The following is a 24,060-nucleotide window of genomic DNA, read 5'->3' on the forward strand; positions in this document are numbered from 1 at the left end:
CGCAGGGAGTTGCTGATGGCCTCCATGCTCAGTGTGGTTCCAAGTACAGCACACAGGCAACACCGGCAAGCTCCCCTCAGAGCCTCTCACCACTAATCCTGGGCCCAGATGAGGGTCTGTGTCTTACTGGTTCCTAGTGTATCTGTTTCTGTGGCTGCTGTAACACACCACACACTTCCTGGCTTGGAACAACACAGATGCATTATTTTATAGTTCTGGATGTCAGGGTCTGAAGTGATTCTCACTGGGCCGAGGCCGAGGTATTGGCAGGGCTGTAGCCTTTTGGAAGTTCCAGGGGAGAATCAATTCCTTCCTTTTTCTGACTTTAGAGGCTTCCCACCTTCTTGAACTCATTGGCCCCTTTTTCCATCTAGAGCCAACATTGCAGTAGCGTCTTCAGATCTCTTTCTCTGATTCTGCCCTCTTCTAGTTTTGTCATCACATCTTCTGACTCTAACCCTCCTGCCTCCCATTTACAAGGACCCTAGTGATTATATCTGGGTAATCCCCCAAATCTCCCCTTCTCAAATTTCTTAATTATATCAACAGTCCCCTTAGCCACGTAAAGTAACATGTTCATAGATTCTGAGGATTGGGGCATACGTGGGGGTGGGGGGCATATTCTGCCTACCACGCCAGGTAACTCAGATCCATATCACAGGCTGAAAGCCCTGGCACCCTGTATTTAAGTGGCTTTTCTTTCCTACTTTCCCCAGGTGCTCACGCATTGCTGAAACCTCTTAAGTGCCTTGTTTTGCTTATTTGCATGACTCCTGCACATATGTGGTCACGTGTCGTTTTAAATAATTCTTGTTTTTGTTATTAGACAAATGTTGCTTGAGGAAGGAGCTGGGGGTTGGGGCGCTGTGTGTTTGTGTCTGGTTCATGTTCTCCTGGATGTCTCAAGTGGTGAAAGCTCCTATATATGCTGGCGCAGGCTTGGATGTTCAAGAAAATCCATCTCTACCAATAACTGGCAAACTAGGCCTTAGAGAAGTCACCTGACTTCTCTCAGACAACCCTTTCATCACTTCCTACATGCCAGGTTCAACCCCTATGTCATGGGTATGGTGTGAGAATGTAGTGAGTTGAAGGGTTTCATCAATAGGGAACTTCCTGTATAAGTTGTCATTTCATTATTTGTGGACGCTGAACTTTGAGGAGTGAAAGGGAACCTCTCAGATTCTTTTTACTGAGGAGTGGACTGTACCTGAATGTGCTGCCCCCCCACTCCCCCCCCCACTGTGGTTAAGGTTTTTAATTACCTTTGCATGGATCAGAATATTAAGAAAGATGTGCTGGGCATATAGACCCCTGAAATCTACACCTGGGCCTGACTGGGACATTATTTGCCAAAATCTGTATGCATATTAGACTCACCTGGAATGGCTCTAAAAGAAAACCTCCAGGGGTTTTGCCTCCAGAGATTCTGATTTGTTGGGGCTGAACAAGATCGAGGCATCTAAATTTTGATGAATCTCTCCAAGTGAATGGAATATGAGCTATCTCCTGACCCAGCAGGCTGTGATGTAAGCTTGGGGTCTATTAATAGAAGTACAGTAAGTGGAACAAAGGAGGGGACAGTGTTTCAGAGCTGTGAACAAATTACAGGGCTGTATTGGACGGCTGGATGGAGATCTGGGTACCCCACTTCCAGAGGGAGAGGGACTGGGACAGAATCTTCATAGGAGCAAGACCCGGGTGGTGTGGGGACTCAAAGGAAGAGGGGAAAGCACTGAAGGGGAAATGGCTGGCTTGCCCAAGGTCACCCCATGAAATGTATCAATGAAGACACCTAGAAAAGAAGAGAGACACATGTCCTTTTGCTTTAAACAGCTTTATTAGATCACAAAGTCAAATGCTGTAACAGTGAAAATAGTTGAACATGAGATTTCATCTTTCGTAAGTAAACAGCTTGTAAAACTCGTCTTCGAAACTGCTCGCCAGTTGAGGAGTGAGGACAGAAATGCAGTTAGGGTGGTCTAGACTGCATGCCTCCGCCCCAGGTAACCTAAAGGAATCTTTCTGATTATCTCTGAGGACAGGTGGATCTGGTTTTACTTGGATGCATTTCCTTGTAGGCTTTCTGTTTGGGACTGAGATTTGGTCTCTGTTAAGCTGACAGGCACATTCTGTTTGCCTGGATGCCCCTTCCCCTCAAAATCCTGTCAGCTCCAGGCCCATCTAGAAGATGAGTAGAGCAGTGATTGTGCACGTGTGCATGCACACACACACTTACAAGGTTTGCACAAGTGAAAGACAGACCTATAAAAACTTTTAAATGGAAATCTATATAATTTTATTAACCAATGGCCGCCCAATAAAAAATATAAAAAACTTTTAAAATCCTCACAACCATTTTGTGAAGTAGAACTTTTTTGTTATCTTCACTTAATTATTATCATTGTTATTTTTGAAGGAGGAAGTATGTGGAAGAGCATACCAGTTGAAAATGGCAGAACCGGGATTTGAACTCTGGTCTTCCGGTCACAAATCTCTGCCCAAACGGACACCAAGAGGCAGAAGCACATCAGAGTGCTGGTAAGGTTTCTGTTGCCCCACTGGCCAATAGCTTGTCTGGCTGATATTTTTGTCCAGAGAAGACAGAAGACGAACCCAAAGACTGGGAGGTGCCGGGGTGGGGAAGGGTGTGTCCTTTCATGCAATCCACGTAACTGTGCAGTCTGCTCGGGGTTAGACCGCCTGGGCAGGGAGGTGGCACCTTCCAGAAGAAAAGAGGCGTCCTGTGTTACCACCCAGGTTCCCAGCTAGAGCAAGGGCCCTCAGAACAGGCTGCTGGTCAGACAGAGGCACTCGACCAGGGCAGGAGGGTGTAAAGGTCATGTCTAGAAGGCCACTTTCACAGAAGACAGCGCAGCTGTATTCATGGTATCGGCTCCAGAAGATGACCCTGCTATTCAAAGGTTGCCTCCTCTGGAACGGTAGCGGCCCAGGCAGTGCTCTCTGAGGGCCATCAGGAAACTGCGGGAGGTGTGGGGCCTTTCTTACTGGAATATGCTTTCTTCCATCTGTGATGCTGTGGACACTGTGCCTGACGCTCTCTACTTGGTATCATCCTTCTGGGATGCCGGGTACTAGAGACCATCCCTCCAGTAAGGTCAAGAGTAACAGCTTGAAAGACAACCCAGGAGCCCTCCCATGAGCACCCCTGGCACACTGTGCTGACATGTGCATTCCTCCTCCTACTAATACCTTCTTCTCTTTGATCATATAGTTTTGTATTTATTATGACATCATCATGCAACAGTCTAGCTGGAAAACTTGCCATAACACAGAAGTACATAAAATATAAGGGCATCGTGTCCCTTCCCCCTTCCCTATCCTCCATCCCTCCCTCACCGGCTACAGAAACTCTGATCTGTTATCTGCTCTGCTCTCTGTGGATCCCCTCCCCCAGCCCAAGGCCCGCAGCCCAATCGTGGAGTGAATAGATGGACCCCCATCATCAGGCTGATGTCCTCTTTCTACACATCCAAAGTCACATACGTGGTGTGATTCTGTACATCAATGTGACCATACTGTGTGCAGGTCTCTTCGGTTTTTGCTTTGTAATATGTATTAAAGATCCTTCCTAGACTTTTCATGTAGACCGGCTTCATTCTTTTTCACTGCTGACTAAATACACCATCATTACTTGACTCCTCCCATATTGATGGGCGTTTTAAGTTCCTTCCATTTCTCAGGACTTCCTGCCGTGTGGTCTGCCTAGGCCTCTAGTTGCCTCGGTGAGAGGAAAGACAGCTGAGGTGGACTGGCTGGGTGGGTAGAAGGGCTCCCCCTTCCTACCCCACTCACTGGGTCGGATGCCTGAAAACCTGAATTTCCCAGAAAGATAAGCTGGGCCGAGAGAAATTCCTTTTCCTGGGAGTGGTGGGGAGAGTCAGTCCTGACTTGTATTTTGTACTTGATACACACACACACCCTGTCCTAGCCTCTCCCCACAGAACTTAATTTTAGAACATGAACTGATTAGTGTTGGCATGTTTTGTGGAAACAGGCGGAACTGAGTCCTGAGGTCTGAGTTCTAATATAGGCTTTGCCACAAAATTACCTGAAAGTGTTGAATGAAGCATTTCATATTTATGAGACTCAGTTTCTTTACCTTTAAAATGGGCTGGCATGACAGGAATAGTAATCTAATTCCTGACATTAAACGTTCTGATGGAAAATAATGGGAATGAGAACAACGCTTAGAGGAGCGGACACTTTCACTGCAAATTTTCCAGGCTGAGGCTTCGGTTGCCTGCTCTTGACCCCGGGTTTGCTGTGGGAGCCACGAAACAGGAAACTGCCTTTTGGGAAAGAGCAGTCAGCTGTTCTGGGCGAGGTCAGAGCCAGCAGCTTGGTGACCTTTTCCTGGTTCAGCAGGTCAGCAGCCCCACCTCCGCCCTGGAGCTGCAGGACCTGTTCCTCAGCTGGCCTTTGGTGAGGGCACATTTCCCCTCCTTCACAGAGGAAAGTCCGGGGAGCTTCTCACCGGCAGCCTGGTCACCTGCGCCTTCTGATGGCTGCCGGGCCCCTCCACCACAGACCTGCATGGGGCTCCCTGACAGCGTCAGGCACTAACTAGAGCAGTGAGGGCCATGGCCCTGCAGTCCCAGGGCCGGCCCTGAACCCTGGCTCTGCTGTGCCTGTCAGCTGAATGAGCTGGGCAAGTCACTCAGACTTAGGTAGGTGGGTGAAGATTAAAGGTGGTCTTTTCATATGAGCATATAATAAAAGCTCAGTAAGCATTTATTTTTATTACTAGAGGCCCAGTGCACTGATGGGGGCGTGGCCTGCAGGGATTGGCCCGCTGTGGGAGCACCGCTCATCCCAGTCAGCTGAGTGGCTATGGACCTGCCCTCTGAGCGGCTGCTGAATGATGAAATTAGTCTGAGATGGTATTTCAGGGTAATGTCTCGGGTAAAGGCATGTTCTGTGTTCTGGAGGGACCTGGCAGAGAGCTTTGCACCCCAAAGCCACTCAGTGAATGTCCTTGATGTGTGATGCCAGGTCGGTGACACCATCAGGGATGTTCAGGGCAGCCGTGTTCCAGGATCCTCAGCCATCAGGGCAGCCTCTCTGGGGGGTCCACAGTCACGTCCCCTCTTGCCATCCGCCTATGCCAGCTCCCCGCGCTCTTTCTAGAACACACCTTAGAGGGCCTGCATGAGCTGGTGGGGTCAGGCCAGAGTCTGGATTGTCTCAGGTATTTGATAGGTGCAGAGACTCGGCCTCACCCTGGCCTGCTAGCGGCTGCTCCCACTGCTCATCCCAGTCAGCCGAGTGGCGCTCCCACTGTGGGAGTGCAGTGACCACCAGGGGCCAGCTCCTGCATTGAGTGTCTGCCCCCTGGTGGTTAGTGCGTGTCATAGGGACTGGTCAACCAGTCGTTCTGGTTGTTCTGCTGTTCGGTCACTGGGCTTTTATATATATAGATTATTTTATTATTAATGCTTGAGGAAAAATAGGCAAAGGATGAATGAACGAGAAGATGCAACATCATTCTGCATTCATTCACATGGAATTACTTTCCCCTAAACTTGTCTCCAATGTAATCATAGCCCATTTGTGAATGGGTTTTCCTCAATCTGGGATGCTCTTTTCACTTCCTGTCAAAATTTCTTGCTTCAAAGCCCCCAGACACATGCCACCTCCTCCATGAAGATTTCTTTGCTTTTCCCTTTGGGACATGCTAACTTTCTACTCACATCACCAATATTATCTCTGTATACTAATGATTCCCAGGTTCATGTTTCCAGTAGAGGGTGAATAGGTGACATGGTGTGCTTATCGCTCATGTGGTCTGTATTGGTTTCCTAGGGCTGCCCTTACAAACTACAACAAACTCAGTGGCTTAAGAGAGCAGACATTTATTGTGTCATGATTCCAGAGGCTAGAAGTCCAAAATCAAGGTGCGTCTGCATGGCTGTGCTCCCTATGACACCTAAGGAGATGCCTTCCTTGCCTCTTACTGGTTTCTGGTGGTTTGCTGGCGGTCCTTGGCTCACAGCTGTATCGCTCTAATCTCTCTCCCTTCATGGTCAGCTGGGTTTCTCCTGTGTGTCTCTATCTCTTCACAGGGTGTTTGTTTGTTTATTAAGGACACAAGTCGTATTGGATTAGGGGCCTACCCTACTCCAGTATGAATTCATTTTAACTTAAATAATTACATCTACAACAATCCTATTTCCAAATAAAGTCATATTCTAAGGTACTGGGTGTTAAGTCTTCAATATATTATTTTTTAGGGGGCACAGTTTCACCCACCACATGGTCTTTTAGTTTTTCTGTTGAACTAAAGAGCATATCTTATTATCTCAACTAGATGGTAAAAATTTCCAAGGAAAACCATTCAGTTTTACATCTGAAGGGGCAAACAGGCTGCGCTTGGGCTGGATTTGATTGGCAGACATGTTTGTCTGCCCTGAAGTATTGGCCCAACACAGTGCTTGGGAAGAGATTCTGAATTAGTCTGAAAGTCTGGATGTCTGGTTTCCATGGCAAACCAGAATGTCTAGCCACACACCAGGGAGCATTGCGCCATGTCCCTCACTGCCTGAAGCCTCGCAGGGGCTTCTCCTCAGACGGGGCAGTGCCCTCCTGGCACCACAGGTACTATATATTCTACTGGTTCTGTTTCTCTGGGGAACCTTGACTAATATACTTTTCATTGAAAAACATGTCAAACACGTAAGCCCCTCTCACCACTTCCACTAACTTCACTCTTGTTCAAGCCATCATTGTCTCTCCCTCAGACGTTACAATTGCTGCATACCCGGCATGCCAGCTGAGCCTATTTTCCAAGGAGCAGCCAGGGTGACCCTTTAAAACACTAAGTCAATCATAGGACTCCTCTATTAGTGTCCTCCGTTGGCTCCCATCTCACCCAGAGTAAAAGCTAAAGTCCTTAGATGGCCTTCTAGGTCCTACACATTCTGACCTCCTGCTGCTTTCTCTGGCCTCATCTCTGTGCCCTGCCCTGCCTCACTGGACTCCAATCACACATGCTTTCCCTTTAACATGCCACACAGTGTCCAGACTCAGCGCCTTTGCGCTTGCGACTCTCTCTGCCTGGAAAGCTCTTTGTTCTGGTTGATTCATCTGAGCTACCCAGAGCAGAATAGCACTAGTTTCTTGTATCTCAAGAAAAGCAATGACTTTATCCAGAATGGACCATTCATTTCAGATTTGCCAAAATGTGTGTCTTAGTCCACTGCTTCCGGGTGTCTGTCATCTATGACAGATGGCCTTCCCTTGGCTGATCTGAACCATTTGCCATTTCTGATCTCTATCACTGTGCCTGTATGAGAATGGTGTGCAGGCAAGTCAAGGAGAAAGGACAAGTCTGAGCATTTGCTGCCATGTGCAAGAGAGACCATGGTTTCTCCTCACTGTCTGATTCTCACATACCTCCCCACACTTCCAGTGGCTGCTTCCTAAAGAAGCCCTTGCCCTTTTATCTTGGGCCCAAGAAAACATCCTAATTCACACTTAAACACCATTCCTTGGTGAGGGGAGAGGCGTGGGGCACATTATGGGAAGTGGATGCTTTAAACATCCTGCATGTGGTGCTGTGATCAGAGAGATCCTGTGTTCCCTGCCCCTGCCCCTGCCCCTCTGCCCCCCACCTGCCCAATAATCCTTCCTCAGTGGAGTCATGAAAAGAGCCCATAATCAGAAGAGTGAAGCCCTGGGCCGTGGAAGCAAGGAGACCGGCTCAAGTCCTGAATCTGACACCATACATGGCAGGGCCTTAGGCAAGTTGCACACCCGTCTCCATTAGTTTCTCACTCATGAATAGAGGTGATAATGCCTACATTATGGGATTTAAGTGCAGTGATGTATCATGAGCGCCTGGTCCGTAGTAAACTGGGAGTCAAGATGAGTCAGGTTTGAAACGGAAGCCAGACTTCAGAGACACAGCCGACACGCTGTCACCTGTGGTTGAGCTGGTGTGTGTGGTGGACACTCCTGACCACTCCAGTGAGATGGACCCCTGGGCCATCCTTCCCATTGTCACCCTAGCGCTCCTTCCAGAATTTAACTTGACCAGGCCACCTCCCTGCTTAAAATGCTTGCGAGCGGGACCTCAAGTCCATCCTCCAAGTAGCCCGCAAGGCCGGCTGTCAGGACCCCGCTTTCTCTCGGCCCACACCTCCTCACTCTCGGTCCACTCACCACTGACCTTTGCTCTTGGCATTAAAGAAACATTAAGTAACGAGTGATCCTTGAGCGTGGTTGTTTGATCACCTGTGCCTATGTCTAACCTTGTTGGCATCCAGCCATATTTGCTCCATCCCCTTCGGGAGATGTCATGAGAGGTTTTCTGAGATTCAGCCACACTGTGTCAATTGCATTCCCCTGCTCTGCTGACTATCCAAAATGGAAGAGGTTGGTCCGTGTGACCAGTATTTTTGTGCATACTGTAGCCTTAACATACCTTGTCCTCCACCCTCTCACCTGTAAGACGCTGGGCTACATCAGGCGATTTCCCGGATTTCTTCTCACCAGGACCTTGGGAGCCCGGGCTGGGGCGCTGCACCTTCACCAGCAGGCAGTTGGCTCACTGGTGCTGCTGGGGTTGAGGTGAGATGCCGCACCCGCAGCCCCTGCTTCAGCTTCATGCAGATGCCACGGAGGTGATTGCAGAGAGAGGCTGGGTGGGGAATCCCTTTCCCCGTGGCAGGCCAGTCAGTGAGGCCAAGTCAGTCAGAGAGGGAGCAAGAACAGCAGCCTGGTTCCTGGGCTGCTCTCTGCCCTCCTCCTCCGCCCTGGCTGCCCCCACAAGAACCAAACTGTGTATCTGAGTCTTAGAATGCCAGGAATGTGCCACAGCCTGATAGGCATGAAGCAGTCTGCGGAGAGGCAGGGAGGAGCTCTGCTTCCAGGCAGAGGCCGGGCAGTGCAAGGACTGCGGGGCCTGAGGGCTGGGCGGCCCCTCCCATCCTCCCTGGGCCTCCTGCTGCAGCCGGGATTTCAAAGGCTGCATTGTGCATTGAGCCAGGGCCTTGGTCCCTCGTGTGCCAGGGAGTAGGCGGGAGGAGGAACACCGTGGGGAGGCTGTGCCCTGGGAGTGCTCTTCTGGCTGGTGTTCCCAGGGTCCTCGGCCCGTGGAGGATGGTGAACACATGGGTGGCTGCTTCTGCATCCCCAGGGAGCGGAGTCTGTCCTGGGGCCCAGGTGAGTTTCCTGGGGGGCCCTGGCCTGTGTCTTGGCTGAGGTGGTTGGTTCAGTGAAAGATCAGGGGTCTGCTGGGGTGGGGAAGTTGCTCTTCCAAAGTCGGGGAGGTGGTTGTGCTTTCTGGCTCCCTCCTCCCTCCGTCAGTGTTTGTCACTCTGGCTTTGTAAAAGGGCATAAAGCTCGGGAAACATCTACTTTTCCTGAAGAGAGAGGCTGGGAGCTGGCGCTGTGAGGAGCAGTATTGCTCTTGGCTGCCACTCCCAGGGTGTGACTAAGCCCTTCCTTCCTTTCTTCCCAAGATTCCCTAGGTCAGGAAGAAAGCTCCGGCTGCGAGTTCCTCTGGGGTCCACGGGTGGTCATAAACTTGGCCTCCGTCCCTCAAACCCTATTTTCGTCAGGGTTGCTATTACTAAGAAAAACAGGCGTTTCCTGCCTCCTACCTGTTGCAGGGTGATATACTGTTTTGGTATGTCAAGTTGAAGCCACGGAGAATTATTGCTCTAAGCGAGTGTCAAGCCATTGAGACTTGTCATTGTCTGACCAACATCCCGGGTCTGCCTGGGACGGAGGGCTCCCCCAGGCTCTAGTTAAGGCTAAAATTGGGACAGTCCCAGGCACACCGGCATGGTTGGTCACCCTAATGCAAGTTCCTTGCTTCTCTTCAGAGCAGGACCAAGGTGAGGCCCTGCGGTCTCGCGAATGGCATTTATCGGGATGAATGGCAGCTTTGGGGTGGGGGTGATTGGATTGGGGGAGAGCTAGGGAGGAGATAGAAGAGCATCACACAAGGAACCATTCCTAACCCTACCTGGCATATCATCTCTTCCTGGAGCACCACCATGGTTCCTTGGAGCGGGAGCCCAGGAGAACCCCTAGACAAAGCTTTCTACTCTCTGACAGATGACTCCCCCGGGGGTCCCGTTACTTGGGCTGGCCAATGCCAAAGTGAACGGGAAGTAGCCGTGTTCTGGAGCCTGAGCACCTTGGCACCTCCAGCAGGGAGAGGCTCCCAGACTAAGGCCAACCCAGATCTATAAATTATAAGTAAACAAACCTCTAAACAATGCCACTGAGGCAGGCATCATCACGGTTAATCACCTGGCCTTTGAGGCCAGAATGCCTGGGTTTCATCTCTGTTCCTTAACTTGTGTTGAGCAATTTACTTAACCTCTCTGTGTTTCAGTTTCCTCGTGTAGATTTTATGATATGACTGTCTTCCTCATATGAGGATTAAGACTACATGTGAAACAACCTGGTACACAGTTGATTAAGCACAATAAATGTCAGCCACATCAATTACATGTCTATGGCCCCGGCACATCACACTCTCCCTCTAGGCCTCCGTTTGCTCATCTGTAAAATGAGGGGGTTGTGAACTCGCCCTGGGCGGTGTCTCGGGACCTCTGCTCCTGCTCCCTGACCTCAGCTTCTGATGTAGCAACTCTACTTCTGTTTGCTGTCCTGTCCTTCAGCCCCAGATTTCATGTAAGAGAATTCTACAGTTCAAACCCACCAATGAACCACTATTGAGAAAAACAACCTCAAACTTCTTCAACACTCTCATTCAGTTATTTTATTGGTTTACCTGACTTTGCTATTAACAACTGGTTGGCATTCTAGATTCACTTTTTCACCAAGAGTCGGCTTGCTATTTATTTCTATTGAGGCTTTTCATGACACCCTCCCATATTGTTCTCCATACTTCTCAGGGCCCTTTCTTAGGGTGTTGATAGAAGTGCTGTAGGTCTGAGGCCAGTTGACATAAACATCCCCTTCTAGGTGCCCCTATTTATCCTAGAAAAGTGGAACAAAATATGAGACACATCCTGGAGCAACTTAATACAGTGGGGCCTTGACTTACGAGTTTAATTCGTTCCGTGACGGAGCTCGTAACTCAAATTACTTGTATGTCAAATCACTGTGACGTTTGCTGTGCCAACCAGCGGTGGGGTATCTGAAGCTGGCTCGTAACCCGAATTTTAGCTCGCAACTCAACTCAAAGCAAAAAATCGTCCGAGAGACGGCTCGTATCTCGAAAAACGCGTTAGTCAGGACACTCGTAAGTCAAGGCCCCACTGTAATTGTGTGACTTTGGGCAAGTCTCTTATATTCTTTGAACCTGTCAAATGATCGTATACAACAGGAGGCTTTGGGTAGAAATAAAAGATAAACATTTATTCAAGGGTCTTGAGGTTTGCAAACTGAAAACACAACTAAGCAATACCCAGAGTGGTGTGCAGAAGCAAGAAAAACCAAGGATTCTTACAGTGAGGAGTACATTCTTGAGAAGAATCAGTCCTACATTCTTAGACTCTGTATGGGTCCAAGATGCTAATCCTCTAGAGGACTGGTGGTCTGGATAATGGATCTCAGGTGGTATGAACACTCTTTCCTTGCCCTTTAAGGGGTAATCAGAGGGTTATCTGGAGGTTTGATGGATATCATGTATTGACCCAAGACTGGAAAGTTCAAAGGTGTAGGTTCCCAGGCTCATTAAAACAAGAATAGAACTGTTTCCTCATACCTCAACCTATTTGCTTTTAGTTATTTTGCAACTTGACTCTAGTGACTTCATTTTAGTTCTGCTTTCTATTCGTCAAACCTTAGTTTTCCTGTCTGTAAACTGGATCTAATGGTAGTATCTAGTTCATGGAGCATTTGTGAGGGTTAAATCAGATCATTCATCTCATGGATTTAGCACAGGGTCTGGCTTCTGAAAACCCCTCAGTAATTGTGGGCTGTTTTATTGTTAGCTAGCAGGGACCACTCCAGCGTTCCTTCTTCCTAATTCCTGACTCCATAGGACTAGGAGTCTGTGCTCGTAATTCTTTGGCTGCTCCTGCCATTGTGTCTGTGTAAGTGGGAGTAAACAGTGAGGATCAACAGTCCTCAGGGGTAAGGGAGGCAGCAAAGGAGAAGGTTCTTGATAGAACTGAACCCTGGCTGGCTGCCCAGCTGACTTGCTGCTGTGTGACACAATGACTGATGTTGGTTCTGACAACCCCAGGCATGCTGCGTTCTCACACGTGCATGCTGCCTGCAGCATTAGTTCCCTGTGATGTCTCTCATTTGCTCACATAAATCTCCTGACTGCAGGTGGTGAGAGGGTGAGTTACTGGTCAATTGCCATCATCGCTGACGTCCAGGACCCTTAAATGTTCTTGCCATTGTTTAATAAATGACAGTTGCTCACGTAGGAGTACAGACCAAGCCACATCGAAGTTTGTCTGTTTAAAAGCTCCTAGCACTTTCTCCTTATTTTCAACACATTCTTGAAGAAATTTGGCAGACTTACACCCTTAAACAGTTGCTGTGGGAGAGATATATTTGCCTACATTGATCCTGTTTGTAACTTCCCTTTCAACCTTTTTGGTAAATACTAATCATCAGTGTAATAATAGGAGATTGAAGGAGAATGCCAGGGTAAGATAGGAGAAATGGGAGTGGATTCTCATTTCCAGCAAGTTTCTGTGAGTTAGACGTTTCCCGGATTAGAGACTTTAAACCTCAGATTTCTGAGGTCAGGTTCATGTAGTGGAAACAGCAAGGTCTGCACCCAGTGATCTGTGTGGTGCCCGACTCTGCCACAGTTTTCTGTCATTCAGAGACTATATGGATGGCAAATGAGCACATGAAAAAAGTGCTCAGCATCATTAGTTATTAGGGAAATGCAAACTGAAATAATGAGATAAAATTGCGCATCTATAGAGTGGCTACAATGAAAACGAGCAACACAGTCAAGTATTGGTGAGGATGTGGAGCAACTGGAGCTCTCACACATTGCTAAGGGGAAGCAAAATGCTGCAGCCACTTTGGAGAGTAGTTTGATAGTGTTTAAATAAATCTCAGAGTTTTCTGAATTAAGTGTTAGTAACTTTATCTAGCCAGTATTAATAATAAAGACACTAGCTTCCAGAAAGTAATTTATTGATTCATAAGTGAAAAGTCCGGAGGTTATTTGTTTCAGGTATGGCTTCATCAAGATGTCCAAAAATGTTATCAGGAAGTTCTCTTTCCTCAGCTCTATTTGTACTAGGTTGGTCTCATCCTCAGGCAGGCTTTCTCTCTGTGGTGGGACCTACAGCTCCACGCTGTCACATTCACAGCTTCAAGTTCAGTGGAAAGAAATCTTCTCTTCCCTAAGAGTGCTGGTGAGTGTCGTACGACCAATTTTCATGGGCTTAACTTTGGCTGCATGGCTACGGCAGAGCATACTCGATTCACTTATGCTGAGTCCTGTGACCACGTTTGGAGTTAGGGATGAAGGGAGGCAGCCTCATCTGAGCCACAGAGACTGGGTTCTCCTAGGTCACATGGCTAAGCTAATGAAGAAGCCAGGCTTTGAGTCCAGGACTGTCTGATTGCAGAGTCTTTGTTCCCAGACACTGCCTCACCTGCCTCTAGTGTTAGAAGACAATACAGAATATTTGGAAAGTAGGCAGAAGCATAGGAAAGATAATTTAAAATAACTCAGCAATAGCCACCATGGGCCTTTTGGGTTATTTCCTTTCAGTTATTAAAATACCATATATTTTCCCTAACGTACTTTATTCTACATAATAGTTTTTTGTTGCCTTCAATAGTGTCTGGTTCTTTCACAAGGCCCAGCTCAGATCTTGAAATTCCTTCATGTCGAATTTTATGTAATTCCATATATGAAAAAGCTTTATAACTGTAAATCCTGTGCAACTATTAACTGCTCTTCCTATTATAAAACTCACTTTCATGTCCCAGATTCCTTATTGTTTCTCAAGGAGCTGGCCTCTGGCTCACGCTTCCCAAAGCATCCATTGAGCTGGCTGCCTCTGTGCACACTGGTGGTCCATGAGGTCAGAAAGGTTGGCGACCGCTGCTCTAGGGGACATCGGAAATCCCGGACGTTTAATTAAAAACACACATCCCAGTCTACCCCTAGATATTCTGAGGTAGAGTAGGTAGAGACGGGCGCCAGGAATATTTTAAAATTTGTCCTTTTATTAAAATTTACCATTTATACAAAATTGTGCATAAAGTTAGATGTGTACATCTTGTTGAATTTCCACAAGGTGAATATATCCATCTGTGCTGCTTTCTGTGGCAGTAACTCATTTATTCCCATTGCTGCATGGTATTTCATTGTACATGCTACCATTCACTTATCCATTCTAGTGCAAATGGACATCTGTATTGTTGCCAGGGTTTGGTTCTTATTGATAGTGCTGCTCTGAATATTTTAGTAGATATATTTTGGTGAACATATGTGTGTACTATTTTGAGTATATATCTATTCAAAATTGGAATTGCTGAATCTTATGCATGTGTATAAATGGATATACTCAGCTTGAACTGAAACTCTCAAACAGTTTTCCAAAATGAAAATTTTCAAAACTTATTCTTACACACTTGCCATAAATGTGGTTCTAGTTTATGAGTATCCTTACAAACACTTGGCTTTATCTGTCTTTTTCATTTTAGCTGGCCTGTGTAAAGGTGCTTCATTGTGATTTTAGTTTTCATTTCCCTGATGAGCTTGAAAAGGTTTTTATAAATGTATTGGCCATTCAGATATTGTTTTTGATAAAATGCCTATCCAAGCTTGTTGCCCATTTTTCTAGATGGTTGCCTACCTAATAAAGATGTATTAGCATTCTTTGTATATTCTGGATTCTAGCTCTTTGATAAATATACATATTGCCTATGTTTTCTTCTACTCTGTCACTTACTTATTACTCTCTTAATTGCATCTCTTGATTAACAGAATTTTCTAATTTAGATGTATTCCAATTTATTCATTATTTCTTTTTTTAAAATATATTTTTATTGATTTCAGAGAGGAAGGGAGAGGGAGAGAGAGATGGAAACATCAATGATGAGAGAGAATCATTGATTGACTGCCTCCTGCATGCCCCACACTGGGGATGGAGCCCACAACCTGGGCATGTACCCTGACTGGGAATCAACCCGTGACCTCCTAGTTCAATGATGGCGAGCCTTTTGAGCTCGGCGTATCAGCATTTTGAAAAACCCTAACTTAACTCTGGTGTCGTGTCACATATAGAAATTTTTTGATATTTGCAACCATAGTAAAACAAAGATTTATATTTTTGATATTTATTTTATATATTTAAATGCCATTTAACAAAGAAAAATCAACCAAAAAGTGAGTTCGCGTGTCACCTCTGACACGCGTGTTATAGGTTCGCCATCACTGTCCTAGTTCATAGGTCGATGCTCAACCACTGAGCCATGCTGGCCGGGCTATCCATTATTTCTTTTGTGAGTAGTGCTTTTCCATCCTATTTAGAAAATCAATGGCCACTCCAAGTCATGCAGATATTCTTCTATATTTTTCTACAAGTTTTCTGTACAGGTATCTTTTACAAAACAAGCGTGTTGTGTGAAATTCTGCAATTTTCTTCTCTAAACCTCACACATCTTTAAGAGCTGTGCACCCACCCTCCACCCCTGCCCCCCAACCAGGGCCACCATCCTGGCCTTCCTTCTTCAAGGTGGACTCATTTATGGGTCCTCATTGTCCTATAACAGGGATACACTCTCAGGGCTTGCTGAGGCTGGGGGCAAATGAGTGAGCTGTCAGTGTGGGGGATGTGTGGCCGGAGAACAAATGCCCTGTCAAGCGGCAGCAACCACAGCCTCGGCTGACTGTTGCCACTGAGAGGGCCTTGGGCTGTAGGTCTTCCAGTTCTCAAAGCAAAGCCAAGCATCCGAGTTATGCAAAATATCCCAATTTCTAAATGATGCCAAGCAATTCAAACTTTAAAATTCACTGTGTGGGGGAAAAAAATAGAAAAAGAAGAAATATTTGTGGGTTTTCTGTGGCCTGTGGCTTCTGGTCTACCAGTCTCCAAACTTTGTCCTAGAGTAGCGAAGCAGGCTGCCACTCCGATTGTGACCCTGGGACCAGCAGGAGCATCACCTGGGACTATGGGAGAAATGCAGACCCTCAGGCTTTCAACTCCGGAAGCAGCATCTGCCTTTTATCAATATCCCCAGGTGATTCACATGCACATGAAAGTTTGAGGACCTCCGATGTAGACATGTGGTTCTTAACACTGACTCAAATTAGAAGCATTTGGGGAACTTAAAAAAATACCTGTGGCTGGGCTAACTGCAGACCACAGAAATCAGCATTTATGGAGATGAGGGTAGGCACTGGTGTTTTAAAAAATCAAACTGGGTGCTTCACATAGGCAGCCAGTGTCGAGAAGCACTGATTTAGGTCAGTCCCTCATATATGGTGGGAAAAGCGAAATCTCAAAAAACGGACACATGGAATGTCTTGCCCAAGGTCACCTAACTGATGTATGGGAGGATCTGATGGTGCCCGACCTCATGTCTCATGATTCCCAAGCCATTGTCCTTTTGCTACAGTTACTTTTGGCTCCTGGGGGCAGAACTATGAAATGATCCTGTTCAACTAGAGCTCATTATCGCCAGCTTTCCAGCTAAGCTGCTTAGCTTTTGGCGCTGAACCCTACCGAGATTTACCGGATGAAGGGCTGCGAGCTGATGGGCCCCTCCTTCGGCCAGTTTAAGCCAAAATCCACTTCATTCTCCCTGTTCACCACCAAAAGAGGATGGACTGTTTTCTATACAAAGAAATGGAAGTCCTCCACTTGGATCTCAAAACCCGCTGCACAGGCACAGAAGGAGGCACAGACTCCAGGCAGCAAGATGAGGATTTGGGTTCGGCGTGAACCGGCTGTGACCGTATGGAGCATGGTTGCACGATCATTTATCATGCTTGGGCTGCATCACCAGCAGCAAAGGTCTAGAGCAAGGGTGGGCAACCTTTTTGTGAGTGCATGCCAAAACCAGCAAAATCTCTGACTCAGAATTCTTCTGCGTGCCAACCCTAATTTTTTGAGAACATGTTACACCTACTTGATAGCTCTTAAGGTGTACATATGTGAAGAACCTTGAAGAAATAATAAAATTCATTCGAGCGACAAAAACACAGTATCTGATGATGAAAAATACATTTATGTTTTAATGTATACATGTTATGTAAAATTATTTATTTATCTAAGATGCACCTACACTGAATTTATCTGAAAAATTAAAAAAGTCAATATTAAGAAAAAAAATTGTACATGGAAGATTATAAGAGAGGGTTTCGAGGGCCAGCAAAAGTTACTGGTGTGCCATGTTTGGCACGCATGCCAGGGGTTGCCCACCCCTGGTCTAGAGTGAACACTGCTTGACTTTGACCCACCACCATTGTGCAAGTGAAGAAATGGGGGGGATTAAATGAGTGACTCGAACAGTGATTGCCAAGATTGCTAACCCCTCTTTTCAGGGCCAGGTAATATATGATTCAGACCCCATGGTCTAGTCCTTGAGCAATGTCATGGTCAAAAGAACAGAGTAACCAAAAGTAATGTATTCTTTTGTATTTGGGGGATGCCATAAAGGAGACCCACTTTCCATAGCCATACTTGTGAAATTCCCCTGTTCTTTTTTTTTTTTTTACATATACAGGATATCCCCAAAAATGTACACACACTTTAACAGCTGATAGCTCAATTGATGTTTCTTTCTTTTCAAATTTAACCCATTGGAATTAATAATTATTCAAAACGTGTATACATTTTTTTGGCACACCCTGTATATATCTACTGCCTCATGCTTTTTAGCCACACTCTCTTCTCTTTTCAACTCTCTGCCATCAAAATAGCCTTCTCCCTAACCCTGGCCTGTGTCACAATCTTCTTTTTTATCCTTTTCACTCCAATTCTGTAGCTGCAAAGACAAACATTTGGAGAGCTGGGGACGAGAGACGTCCCATACAGGACTCTATTTAGTGGGCAGACAGAAGGACAGTCTGGGGACATTCATATGTTTCAGGATTATTACAGCCATGCCCCAGCCATCTCCCCAACAACGCCACTCTCCCTTGTTCTGCTCCAGCACTTCTGTTGTCCTTAAACAACGCTATAGTCAGATCTATGATGACCTTGTTGACCCAACATATATTCCGCACTTTCAGTGCACCATGCCAAGGGACTCAGTCTGGCCTGTGGGTGGAAATCTGTTTCTATTTTAATAAAACGGGGAAACTGTGACTGTCGCATGATTGAGATGGCATGTGTGACAGTTTTTTTGGATCATAGTTGATCATAAATAATTATAAGGCAATGGTGATAGAAGTCTTCCATGCCACCAGCCCTGGAGAAAAGCTCTCAGTCCTTGTTTATACCTTGCTTACACTTTCACAGTGATCTTTCATTTGATCTCTTCCAGGTAAAGAAACTCTTTCCAAGGATCCAGCCATATCGAGTGAGTTTAGATCCTCACCTGAAGATAAGGAAAGATGTTTCCTGTTACAGAACATGACTCCAGGTATCCAAACCCTAAAGACAAACCCTATTAAAAACAAACAAACATTTTCCATGTAGAATATTGCAGCAACCTCCTGGCCACTCCCAACTGCAGGCTCCCTTCCCCTTATCCTTGCTAGGACCACCACAAAATGCATGACCTTGACTGTGACATTGCCTTGCTCACCAGTCTTCCAATGCTCTCCTTTGTCAAGATTAAGTTAAACCTCCTCAGGCTGATACTCAAAACTCTTCACAATCTGGCACATATTAGGAGCTCCATTCATACTTCTTGTACTAACAAAAATTAATTTGGTTAAATTTTAAAATCAGGGGTAATTTTTCCTAAATAATTATGTAATCTACATGGTATCTAAAGGAATTACTTGTACATAGCTGGTGCTTGGAAAATGTCTGGTAAATAAATACAGCAATAGTTGAACAAATATGTGGTAGTCATATTTGTATTCTATATACTACCTGACACCACCTTCTACATTGTAGGTTCTCAATAAATATTTGTTAACGTAATGAATAAGTGAATAAAGGGTTGAATGTGTGAGGTGATTGACTGATCAGAAGGGCATCTGTATGAATTGTTCAGAAGCAGAAAAAGATTTTGAAATTAATGTGAGAAAAATCTTATTCTCAATGCATGCCTCTCACAAGGGTCCCTTAAGAGACCTCAGGGAAGCTGGCAAAGGGAGAGTTGTCATCAGAGAGCTACTCCTGGGCCGACCCTTGTACCCGAGACCCTGAGGATAAACCTGTAGAAGACTCGGTTTCTGTCGTGTAGTAAAAGGGGCCATTTTTGAGGGCAAACCTTGTGCCAAGCGTGTGCTGAGTGATCCTCGTATGTTCTGCCCATCCTGCCTCACTCACCTCGGGGAGGTGGCGCCACACTCCCCATTCTGAAGGTGGCAAACGGAGTCTCCGAGCGGGAGGCGACTTCCCCACTGCCACAGCTAATAGGTGATGAGAAAGGCATTCAAACCCGGTCCTTTTTCACAACCACACGCTCCATGGCCCCTCCAATCATGCATTTCTCTCCAGCAGACAACAGGTTTGTGGAAAAGGTTTACGTTATGAATGTTCTTTCTGACATCAGTCATGTAAATCGATATTGTATAAGTGTCTTACCAGGTTTGTTCTTTTCCTAATTCCAAATTCTGTCAAACTGCTTGGTTGGCAATAAGCAAAACCTTCCCCTTCGCTTCCTTCTTTTGTGTCAATCTGCTCGTCTGCCTGTCAGCTGGGGCCATGCCCGCCAAAAGCTGCATCCCCATCTGCTGTTTCATGAACACAGTGGAGTCAGCATTTTGCCTTATCTGTGCCCAAAGGCCAAGGCCAATGAACAAGGGGTATGTGTAGGTGAAACTTAGTCAACCGAGGCTGAACTTGTTCCTTTTTCAGTGTTTTCTGCCAGGGCGCTGCTTCCAGGAAGGTCACGGGGAGAGAAGGGGGGACTCGGCTCCCGCTGCCAACCTCTCCTTTATAAGGAAGAGTTGCAGACAGAATCAATCAGATACATGATTATGATGAAAAGGCCAGACAGAAATATGACAAAATGCACTTTGCCGTGAACTAGAGTGGACTTGACTTCGCCCCTGTCTGGTGGTGCAGAGGGCACTGCAGGATCCCGCAGTGGGCCCAGAGGCTCCGCTCCGAGTATTAGCTCTCACTCGCTGGGATCTCAAAAGCAGTTTGCTTATTTACATCCTGGTCTTTTGAGTGTCATATCCAAGGATGCATGGGCATGCGTGGCAAGGGGATTTATATAGAGGGGGGCTGTCAGTCACCAGGGGCCATTACCAGAGAGATTCCAGAGGGGAGTTTGGTTTAGGTTTTGCAAGAACAGAACAGACAAGTCTGGTGAAAAGGAATCAGAGGCTCAGAGTCAAGGTTAAATATAGATGTGACAGATGAGGGCAGTGAGAGCAGTGATTGCTGGAGTACTGGGGTGGGCCTGGGGATTTGCGAGGGGCAACAGCTAATGCTTAATGTGTTTAGTGAACATTTAGAATGTACCAGGCACCAGACAAAGCCTCTATGTGCATTATCTTGTTTAGTAAGCCTCTGCAAACCCCTGTGGGACAGGTACTCTAACAGCCATTTTGCTAATGAGAAAAGTCAAGCACAGGGAAGTAATTAACTGCTCAGGTGGTGCAGTTAGCAAGGGCAGAGCCACGCCTTGAGCCCAGGTCTGTGTGACTCCTCCCCCCGGACATCCCCTCCTCCTAGAGATCCGTGTGCAGAGGGGCTGCCCGTCGGAGGGTGGACCTGGACTGCCGACGATGCAGGGCTTGGATGAGATTAGAACACAGGCCAGGGAGGAACGGGAGGCAACAGTCATCCAACTGAAGTTCACGCCAATGCCAGGTCAGTTGCGCATGTCATGTTGGAGCTGGTCTACAGCCACAGCACATTCAGGACTTCTGGGTCAAAGACAGGCCTCTCCACGGTCGGGGCCCAGGACTGCCCTGTGGCCCCAGGCCTGTGTGATAGGGGCCATCTGTAATGTGCTCGGGAATTGCTGAGGTCCTGGTAAGTTTGGGCTGGAAGGGGGTTATTGTGTTTGATAATTAGTAATGGCCTTGCTACTGGTTCTCTAAAGAAGATACCGGGCAAAGTGCAGTTCTAAGGTGAACCTCCTGAGTGTGGCCTTTCCTGACAACACTGCCCAAAGGCACACCCCACCTCCAAGTGCCCCAACAGGGACCATGCCACTAGGTTTCCCTCTGTGTCCAGCACTTAAAACAGTGTCTGCTCGCAGTATTCAATGTGCCATTTGAGAAATTAAAGATAGATTTTAATAATTAACCAATTACCCAAAAACATTAATAAATGCTTATCAGAAAGAGACAGGTTAGAGACAATGAATGTGTGTATGTAAAATGCGTAAAGTATATCATATCTATTATAATCCATAAGTGTGACATATGAATGCATTTTCCTAAATACACAAATAGTTAGAAACTTTCACAGGTTATCTGCAGGAGGAAGTATATGTCCCCACAGGTTCTCCAGCGAATGCTTGATGTGCTTGGTGAACGTTCAGCGACAGCTTCGGCATTGTCACCTCAGTGCCAGGCAGCGTAGGAATAACCTGGCTCACAGCAGAAATAACCCACCCAAGTGCACCAAGTCCTGGGATTCCCGGGCATCCGGACCTCAGCATTTCTTTCTGGGGGACAGTTTCAAGGAGGTGCTCAGAGCATCGTTAGGATCACCCGTAACCTCTAAGTAATGAGGGCAGCCCTGTAGGGTTTAGATGTGGGAAACACTGGTGCTTATCTAGTTCTTTCCTCCCTTTGCATTCCCGACCTCATCCGGCTCCCTGTTCTCTTTCAGACCTGACACTCTCCTTCAGTGTGAAGAGCCGCTCCAGGAGGTGTGTAAATGGCCCCCTGCAGGAAGCAGCCAGGAGGCGGCTCTGGGCGCTGGAGAACGAGGACCAGGAGGTGCGTGCTCTGTTTAAGGTGAGCTTGGGCAGAGCGTAGGAACGCCCAGCCTGTGCATCCTCTGCTACAGGCTCCCAGCACCCAAGACAGCACTGGGACTAAGTGGGCTCTCGAGAAAACATCTGGCTGAACAAATGAGGGACACATTCTCTGCTCAGCAGGAGGCAGGAACTGGGATTCGGGGAGCCCCTGGGGTTGCAGAGCCAGAGAAAACTTCCTTTCAAATCTGCCATCCTTCGCTGTGTGACGATCCCAAGTTGTGTAACCTCTGTAGGATGGGAATCACTATCCCTACCTTACTAAGTATACTTCAAAAAATTGGTGAACTTGAATTTTATTATTTTTATTGTGCTAATATATATAAAACATACATTTCAGTGAATTTAGTCATTTGAAGTGTACAGTTCGGTGACATTAAGCACATTCACATTGCTGTGCTACCCTCTCCACTGTCATTCCAGAACGTTTTCATCATCGCAAACTGAAACTGTACCCACTAAGCAATAACTGCCCTCCATCCCCTTTCTTAGCCACTACTAACCACTAAGTATCCATTTTTTTTAAAGTATCAAAATTGTCAATCAAGAATTAGTAACTATAAATATTAGAATGTGAGAAGGAAAAGGCAATAAGGTAAGTAAACCGATTTCTGATCTTCCATAGTGGGAAGATATTACCTTCGATTGTTAAACCCAGGGAGAAGAGCATGACCCAAATGCGTACAGTTCAGGAGGCATTTACTGGGAGAGCTACAGTCAAAATTGGTTAAAAGTTGTTGCAGTAGAGGTGGGGGAAGGAAAACAATACTTGACACAATAAACTTATGTTCTAGTTATTTTTATAGGCTCCGCATTCATCTGATACATATTTAAAAGAGAAGCGTGCTTTATTACTCTGTCATGTAACCGATGATCACATCTGTGCTTTGGGGAGGAGTGAATGAGACAGTTCTGCAGAGAGCTGGGCATTGTGCTGGGGGGGAGGGGTGGGCGGTGGGGGGGGGGGACGCTAAGTGCTCCATGCCTAGTAAATCACATAAACAATAGGGTGGTTTTGGTTTTAAATTTTCAGAATTCAGGAACCGTAGAGTTTCTTTCTTTTTAAAAAAATATGGAACGCTTTACGAATTTGCATGTCATCCTTGCGCAGGGGCCATGCTAATCTTCTTCATATCGTCCCAATGTTAGTATATGTGCTGCCTAAGCGAGCAGTGTCTTTTAACCTAGGTTGCTTTGGGCATGGGCAAGAACTGGGTTTGGCTTAGTGAGTGGGTCTGTGGGCTGAGGCTCCAGCAGGGCCAGCTTTTGGGGAACGCTGAGGCCTGGCGTCACCTGGTTCTAGGCCGGGTGCCACAGTGCACTCGCAGGTGACCTTGGGCGACCTGCTTAACCTGTCTCCCCGGCCTCCTTGACTGTAAGACAGATAATCCCATTTTCCATTTAACCTGAAATGGCCTTTGATTATAAAACGCACCATTATTTTGTTTACCTCTAAGGATGAAAATAAATGCTGCCCATTAAGTATGATGTCATGCTTTCTTTTTTTTTATATATATATTTTATTGATTTTTTACAGAGAGAAAGGGAGAGGGATAGAGAGAAACATCAATGAGAGAGAAACATCAATCAGCTGCCTCCTGCACACTCCCCACTGGGTATGTGCCCGAAACCAAGGTACATGCCCTTGACCGGAATTGAACCTGGCACCCTTGAGTCCGCAGGCCGACACTCTATCCACTGAGCCACTGCTTTCTTATCTTTGGTGTCAGAAATGGTTAAATGTGTTAACAATGATTTTAGAATGGATTAAGTACTGTAATTGTACTTTTCCCTGGGGTTACTGTGGGAATTAAAGGAGGCATTGCTCATAAAGCTCTTGGTGGAGTACCTGACAAATAGTAAGTTCTCTGTAGACCAATGTTTGCCCAGACCCCTGCCTTGAGTACTGGGCCCTTCATCCTGAGGACCTGGGCCTCGGGGCCCGCTACGGCAGAACACCAGGACTCTGGCTTTGCTGAGGGCGGAGCTCTTCCTTCGGGTCCTTCCATCCTCTTCTTTCCCCAAGCTTCTCCCAGGTCAGGGCTCCAGGGGTTG

The 24,060-nt window shown here is 46.6% G+C and overlaps 1 protein-coding gene and 1 non-coding gene across 4 annotated transcripts in view; one reads left to right on the top strand and one right to left on the bottom strand.

Moving 5' to 3' along the window:
* The first annotated feature begins 9,006 nt into the window (after positions 1-9,006).
* The window catches only part of SH3TC2 (SH3 domain and tetratricopeptide repeats 2), a 49,127-nt gene continuing 34,073 nt past the window's right edge, over positions 9,007-24,060 (top strand). For 2 of the 3 annotated variants that reach the window (XM_023761211.1, XM_006097438.3), the window contains exons 1-3: positions 9,007-9,186; positions 18,430-18,528; positions 21,858-21,985. In XM_023761211.1, the coding sequence (XP_023616979.1) occupies positions 9,135-9,186; positions 18,430-18,528; positions 21,858-21,985 (279 nt within the window). In that variant the 5' untranslated portion in view covers positions 9,007-9,134. Of the gene's footprint in view, positions 9,187-18,429; positions 18,529-21,857; positions 21,986-24,060 lie in introns of those variants that run through there. The other variant, XM_023761212.1, reaches the window with a different exon arrangement.
* On the bottom strand, positions 23,072-23,178 carry LOC111827691. The gene has a single exon (XR_002831356.1). It is a non-coding gene; the product is annotated as a U6 spliceosomal RNA (small nuclear RNA).

This window comes from Myotis lucifugus, unplaced genomic scaffold, assembly GCF_000147115.1.
Source record: "Myotis lucifugus unplaced genomic scaffold, Myoluc2.0 scaffold_202, whole genome shotgun sequence".
Classification (NCBI taxonomy): Eukaryota; Metazoa; Chordata; class Mammalia; order Chiroptera; family Vespertilionidae; genus Myotis; species Myotis lucifugus.